The 6,598-nt window shown below is 51.8% G+C and overlaps 4 protein-coding genes across 4 annotated transcripts; 2 read left to right on the top strand and 2 right to left on the bottom strand.

Annotated features, from left to right (window-relative positions):
- Positions 1–865: 865 nt before the first annotated feature.
- Positions 866–3,315, top strand: BJX67DRAFT_379415 (CCAAT displacement transcription factor COY1; the record flags this gene model as incomplete). The annotated part of the gene is made up of 4 exons (XM_071032562.1): positions 866–1,001; positions 1,067–1,234; positions 1,293–2,143; positions 2,197–3,315. The coding sequence occupies 4 exons, from the start codon at positions 866–868 to the stop codon at positions 3,313–3,315; spliced, it is 2,274 nt and encodes a 757-aa protein (XP_070888376.1).
- Positions 3,316–3,497: 182 nt separating this feature from the next.
- BJX67DRAFT_28622 (uncharacterized protein) lies at positions 3,498–4,694 on the bottom strand. Its single transcript, XM_071026725.1, has 2 exons — positions 4,518–4,694; positions 3,498–4,463 (listed from the first exon to the last, which is right to left on the bottom strand). Exon 2 carries the CDS (start codon positions 4,389–4,391, stop codon positions 3,681–3,683), a length of 711 nt encoding a protein of 236 aa, XP_070888375.1. The 5' UTR covers positions 4,392–4,463; positions 4,518–4,694; the 3' UTR covers positions 3,498–3,680.
- A 125-nt stretch (positions 4,695–4,819) lies between these two features.
- BJX67DRAFT_28619 (GNAT family N-acetyltransferase) lies at positions 4,820–5,637 on the top strand. Its single transcript, XM_071026724.1, has 2 exons — positions 4,820–5,023; positions 5,098–5,637. The coding sequence occupies exons 1-2, from the start codon at positions 4,842–4,844 to the stop codon at positions 5,546–5,548; spliced, it is 633 nt and encodes a 210-aa protein (XP_070888374.1). The 5' UTR covers positions 4,820–4,841; the 3' UTR covers positions 5,549–5,637.
- Positions 5,638–5,725: 88 nt separating this feature from the next.
- Positions 5,726–6,462, bottom strand: BJX67DRAFT_379412 (uncharacterized protein; the record flags this gene model as incomplete). The annotated part of the gene is made up of 2 exons (XM_071032561.1): positions 5,726–6,111; positions 6,195–6,462. 2 exons carry the CDS (start codon positions 6,460–6,462, stop codon positions 5,726–5,728), a joined length of 654 nt encoding a protein of 217 aa, XP_070888373.1.
- Positions 6,463–6,598: the final 136 nt, after the last annotated feature.

Genomic DNA, 6,598 nt, shown 5'->3' with positions numbered 1-6,598 from the left:
GGGGGGGAATTGCTCACTCCAGTACTCCACGCAGGTAATATGTCCATCCTCCTCTGCATCGTCAGCTCTCACGGGCACCTGGTCAAACAGCGGCCGGAAGATATACGGGGTGGCTCTGGGAGAGCCAATCTTGCGCCGCTTGCGTGGGCTGCCGTCCTCTTCCGACACCATGATGAGACCAGCTCTATGGTGCCAGAAGTATGGAGGCTTTAGAGCTTCGATCGATCATGAGCTGGGTCGGGGTAGATCAGCTGGTTAAGCCTTGCTGAGTCAGGTGGAGCTAGATTTCTAAGGTACCGGTACGTTTCTTCTGTGCCTGGAATAGAAGGATGGAGCAGGATAAGGAAGTGAGCGCGTCAGGCTTGATATGAAAGGGGGCGATGGCTTTGGAAAATGGATATTTGTGTCCAAAGTTGTATTGTCAGTTGACGTGAACGAAACCCAGTTCTTCCCATCTCCTGCAGGTGATTCTTGGGGAGTGGAGCGACCAACATCCACGCTGCACCCTCAACGATGTCTCTTCTCGCAATCAACTGATTGCAACGAGCAATGCTATCTGTAAACTGTGAATAGCCCAGTAATATCGATATTGCCGTCTGGTGTTCCTCTTGGAAGACAGAGGTCGAGCCTCAGCTTACGCGTCCGGAACTATTGTCGGGCCGCGCGGCCTCTCAAGGCCTCCTCCGCATCGTGGTATGCCACAGCTCACAAGCACCTTTGTTGTTCCAATTTGTTCGCCATTATTCGAGGCAGCGGGCTGGAAATTCTAGATCTTGATGGGGCTGCGATCAATTAAGCCGGCAAATAATACCTAGGAGCATCGACGAGCGCGTGGGAGGAAACGAAGTTGAGGAAAAAGAACAACATGGACTCTTTTGCTATCACGGAGGGTGTCGTTCCCCAGTCCGACACTCAAGATGGCCATGCTTCTGAGAATGGCCACGGGGTTACTCTTTCGGAAGGAGCAAGCAAGTTCCAGCGCGCCATCGCCGCTTGGAGAGGTACCACGTCACTCGAAATTGGTCGCCTTTGAAGGCTTCGCATGCTAACGGCCTGGCTCTCCTAGGCATCGACCTATCTAATACCTTGGCAAAACTAGACAGCACCGCTTCCGATATCGTCGCCGAGCAACGAGATGCCCTGGTGCAGAGGAAAGACCTCGCGCAGAAGACGAAAGACTTCCGTAAACTCGACGACGCCGGCAAGCTAGCAGAGTACAAAGGTCTCTTGAAGGGTTGGTCTGCCTCATCCCAAGTTTCTCGTGACTTTCCCAGTTAACGTAACCCGGATAGCATACCAAGGGTTCATCGATCTCTTGACGAACCAGGGGAAGTCGTCCTCTTCGGCATTCCTACAGCTGTATTCATCTCTGTCGGAGGCACCGGATCCGTATCCCCTTCTCGAAACCTCGGTCGACTCGCTCGTTCTTGCCGAAGAAACAGTCCCCAAATTAACTTCTGAGCGCGATCAACTACAAAACTCTGTCGACCGGCTGACTTCACAGCTAGAGGAAACAGAACAACGCCTTCAAGAGGAGCGGGCCGCGCGAAAGAAGCTGGAAGAGAACCAGGATTCGAAGGCCAAGGAAATCGAGGCGTCGTGGTCCGCGGTACTAACCGAGAAAACGAACAACTGGACAGCCAAGGAGAAGAGCTTGGAAGAGAAAGTGGAGAACCAGGACCGCCTGATAAAAGATTTGAAAGCAAACTACGAAGTCTCACAACGTTTGGGACAGAATGACGGAGACGGCAACCAATCGCAACACGGCGCTTCCGCTGCAGAGCTAGAACTGGTGTCTACTGAGTTGGAAAAGACGAGTCTAAGGCTGACGGAAATGGAAGCACGAAACGAGCAATTGACGCTTGAGCTGGCTCAAGCTGTTTCTCATTCAAAGGAGGCGCAGTCGACATCTATAGACGACGACCCCGCATACCTCCGTCTCCAATCCGAGAACTCCTCGCTATTGCGCAAATTGGATGCTGCCCGATTTGACCGGGAGTCGGAGCGACATACTTGGGAGGCTAAATTTTTGCAATCGGAGAGACAATGTACTAAGCTCACGGCTGAGAAGGATGAATTTAAGGCCAGATTGGAAAAGGTGGCAGATTATGAGGAAATCCGCCGTGAGCTGGAAATGATCAAAGTATATCCTCGATCCCAAGCGTATTTTGGCGAGCAACCTCTAATCATTTATAGTCTATTGAGTTTTCTGCTGGCGATGATGAGGACGCTGGAGACATCCCAGATGGTGCTAATGGCAGTGTAAGCAAGGCCAAAGAGGGCGGAAGGAACAGTTCTCTCGAACAGCTATTGTTGGGCCGGAACAAGAAGCTCACCGATGAATTGACCGTTCTCCGGGTCTCCCATCGAGATTTGCAAGGCCAGCTTGAAACCCTCCGCGATGATCTTCTGACAACAAGAGGAGAGCTGGAGAAATCCCAGAACCTCTCCACAACCCTTGAGAATGACCTACTCCGCTTACAAACGGAAGCGGCCAATGCCTTCCCACCCTCTGCAATGTCCGTGGCCGGCACATATGCGTCGAAATATCCGCACTCGTCTCGTAGAGGAGCGGTGTCCCCGACATCATCGATTATTTCCGGGTTCGATCAATCCGCCATGTCTAATAGCACAATGGAAGCTATTCGCGCGGGAGAACCCGTCGGAGGAGGGTCCGGCCTCCTGCCGATGATACAGGCCCAACGCGACCGATTTAAGAAGAAAAATGCGGAGTTGGAAGAAGAATTGTCGAAGTTGTATAGCACGGTGAAGGCGCTAAGACAAGAAGTCGCCTCCCTGCAGAAAGACAACCTCAGCCTCTACGAAAAGACACGATACGTCTCAACATACAGCCGTGGCCAAGGGGCTTTGACTTCCGCATCTTCCTATGCGAACACGCCAAGCTCCTCATCCATCCATCCGTCCGCCGATACATCGTCTGGCCTGTCCGTAAATCGTTACCAGTCCGCATATGAAGCCCAGATCTCGCCATTTGCTGCCTTCCGCGGCCGCGAGTCCACGCGCGCCTATAAACGGATGAGCCTACCGGAGCGAGTTGTCTTCTCGCTCACGCGAATCATCCTTGCGAATCGGACAAGTCGAAACCTCTTCGCAGGGTACTGCTTTGCGCTCCACATCCTTCTTTTCACGATGTTGTACATGATGAGCTCGATGGAGATCGAGAGACACAGCAGCGCGAGCCTCGGCGCTGCGACTGCGGGGACATTGAATGGAGGTGCTGGAAGCGGGAGCAGTTATAGCGGACAGCTTCATGGCGACGACTGGCAACAGGAAGGATTTAAGCATGCGGGATAGTCCGTGGTTGTACTTTTATTTGGTAGGACGAGGACCTTACAGTTGCCGGCGTTTGGGTTGACGAGGGTCCCTTCTTTTCCCCAGTTCTTCCGTTGTAAATAGCCTCGCGTATATACCATGGACCCTTTTTTCTCGATGTTTTCTACGGAAGCGGTGGCGCTATACCATACCCCCGTATCGGGTATGTCTTCCTGCTGCAAACTTTGCTCGCAACCATACGGAGAGGGCCATTAAGCAGGATACGACGTCAAAAGACGGTTGGCGTATCCTATGGCACCGCAAGCCATTCAGATGTTAGAGCATCTAATGGACATTCCAGCTTCTACTACCTACACTCGGTGGGGGATATCCAAACTGAACCAACATCACGAAGGGCCACTGTTATAGGGTAAGACAACCCAAGCGAGCCCTCTTAGAAAGTCTCTCACGGACGGGGAAGGAGACCCACTACAGAATTTGACAGTGATATTCTCCAGGGTGCCAATGGCTCTGAGCTGCGCGTTGACTTTTATCAACACCTCTTGGATGGACTCGTTCTTTTCCAGGTCCTCCTGGAACGGGTTGCTGGAACCCTGGCCGTAGACGAGAGTTTCAAATGTCCTTAGCCGAGAGCACTTGGTTTGAAGACGGTTGAGATTTTGCAGGCCAGCCTGTGCAAGCTCAATTTTTCCGGACTGCGCTTCTACCTCCCGCAAGGCCGGGAAGGTGATGGAAAGGTGGGATAGAAACCCGGCGTTCGCGGGTCCAATGCGGTCCAAGGATTTCAAGAGGCTGCCTTGATGCTGCAAGGGACCAGTTTCTTCAACGGCGAAGTGGTTCACACCATATAGCACTGCACTGGCTTCTTTCGATATCTGCTGGTTCGTGTATAGTAATGCGAGCCATCGTCGGGGTCTTTCGGGCGCAAAGGACTCTACTCGAGAACCCGGGTCTTGGAAAAGGGTAGACTGGGTGTGGCAGGGAGAGTCCTCGGGTGTAGATATCATTGCGAATCGCCGAGAGGTAGCCTCAGGAAACTGACAGCAACCGAAGCTATCGGCCGTGAAGGAGCAGTTTTCAGTTGTTGAATCTAACATGATGAAAGTGGGCACGCTGATGTGATGCCGCAGCGCGTCTGCGTTCGTCACGCGAGAGGGGCTGATCGCTGCCTTGGGAAGTTGGGTTAGAATGGATTTTTGGAGAATGGATATGTCATGTCTCACCTCGTCCTGGGGATGATGATTCGAAATGCTTTGATGGTAGGTCGGCCGGTGGCTGTGTGCCCATGTCTTTTACATAGAAAGGCCGGCAATATAAACCGTCCCAATTCTCTTGTATGCGTGTGGATTAAACCTCTGAAGAAGCATTGTTAAACCCAAACTGCAATCAATGTGAAGCTGTTGGGCGAATAAAGTCAAAGAGCCTCCCAGCTCTCATTCAACTAAATTTGGATTAGGTCAACACCAACACTAGTCCCAAAATAGGTGGGTATAAAAGCGAAGTGTGAACATCTGTTTAATCGTCACAAAACCAGTACCTCTGACACGATGAACCCAATAGAAGCCCCCCCGTTTCCCAAACAAGAGACAGCAGTGATACTCCCAGAGCCTTCAGAATTCGCAGAAATCCATACAGAGCGCCTGATACTGCGACTCCTGCGTGTGGACAATGACGAAGATGCAGCGGGTCTGTTCCGCGTTCGAAGCCAACAGGAGGTCATGGATTGGATGTACGTATGCCGCGCTTTTCAGTGCCCTCTGCCCTGTTTACTTCCTGCTCCACAGACTAATAACAAGGCGTCAGGAGATTGAAAGCCGCGGATACGAATCCAGACGATACAAAGAAGTGGATCCGCAAAAAGGTCCTCTCTCCACCTGGCAGCCCAGCCGATGCAGGAAGTCGGCTATTCTATTTCCTAGTTGTGGAAAAAGACCATAACGCAGTAGGCTCTGGAGGGAGGATCGTTGGTGCCGCAGGTGTGAATTCTGTATATCCGGCACCGGCGGTGGGGTGCATGTTCCATCCCGAAGTTTGGGGAAAGGGTTATGCAACCGAGGCCCTGAGGGCCGTGGTCACGGCGTGGTGGAACTTGCCGCGTGCCTGGTGCGTTGAGGAGGAGAAGCTATTCGCCGCTGTCAAGCCTGCAAATATGGGGAGTCTGAGAGTTCTAGAGAAGGTTGGTTTTCAGGTTTACGCGTATACGCACTCCCCGGAGAGATTAGCTTTGATGTCTATAAAGAGGCCTTTTACCTGATTTATTGGTATCATGCTGGCTCACCGGCACGTCGTTGTTGGACAACTAAAACTCTTGACACTCCCAGATTCTGCTTGCAAGGAGCTTCAGCTTATCCTGGTCGATGATTATATCCTGTTCTCCGGGGGTAGCCAGCTGGCGGAGGAAGAATTTGTCGAAAGCAATGACCAGCGGTGCTCAAGAGATGCTGCTTTGACGACCATGTCTGTAAATCTCAATACTCTGCGTTCTTTGAAGCTTGCTGTTGTCACCAGTTTCCCACTGTTCAACAGTGATAAGGGGTGTATGGCGATCAATGTGGAGTGTCAAAATTACTTTGACATCTCCATTCGATGCTCGATACCAATAGCGCACATCAGATTGAAGCTTTGCCTTGGTATCAAAAAAGGCCACTTGGAGGACGACACTGGGCCAGACGCGAGATCGGCCAAGAGGACGCCGTCGGGGCCTCCATGCGGCATCGGCCTCCTTACCACCTATATCTGCGAACTTGGTGGCACTTCCGATCATATCAATGGCCCATTCCAAGCCCATCGGTTGGAGAGCATTCATTATCATCCACCCTAAGACTCTAGAGGCAGCCTCATGGGCCTCGCTTTTCACCATCCTGATTAGCAGGAGATTTAGTTCGCGGTCGTAGGCGCACCAGCGGGAAAATGGGCACGCTCTTGCTCTTTAAACTCGGACTCGAAAATGTGTTGGGTGATTCCAGAGACGATAAACCACTCACAATCTCTGTGAAACGTATCAAATGCGTGTTTGAGGTCATTCTGGAACTCCTCCCTGCCACGGTAAGGATAGTGCGGAACAATATCAGGCGTCAGGTTGCCAAGGAAGCCGCGACCGTGGTCTGCGGTGATTCCCTGTATGTCTGCATGATTGGTAGTCATTTTGCTGATGGACATGATGGACATTGTGGTATTGTAGATCCACGGAGGTTGATGTTATGATCTCGATCCCGAGGTCCTTTCTTGGGGTTTCCAGATTCAAATAGCCGATATGTCGATGACATCAGGTAGATGCATAGTTTCGGGGACATATGATTCGTGC

This window comes from Aspergillus lucknowensis (genome assembly GCF_044049455.1).
Source record: "Aspergillus lucknowensis strain CBS 449.75 chromosome Unknown BJX67scaffold_10, whole genome shotgun sequence".
In the NCBI taxonomy this organism is placed as follows: Eukaryota; Fungi; Ascomycota; class Eurotiomycetes; order Eurotiales; family Aspergillaceae; genus Aspergillus; species Aspergillus lucknowensis.
The sequence above is the reverse complement of the archived record's forward strand: the minus strand, read 5'-3'. Positions and strand labels throughout refer to the sequence as shown.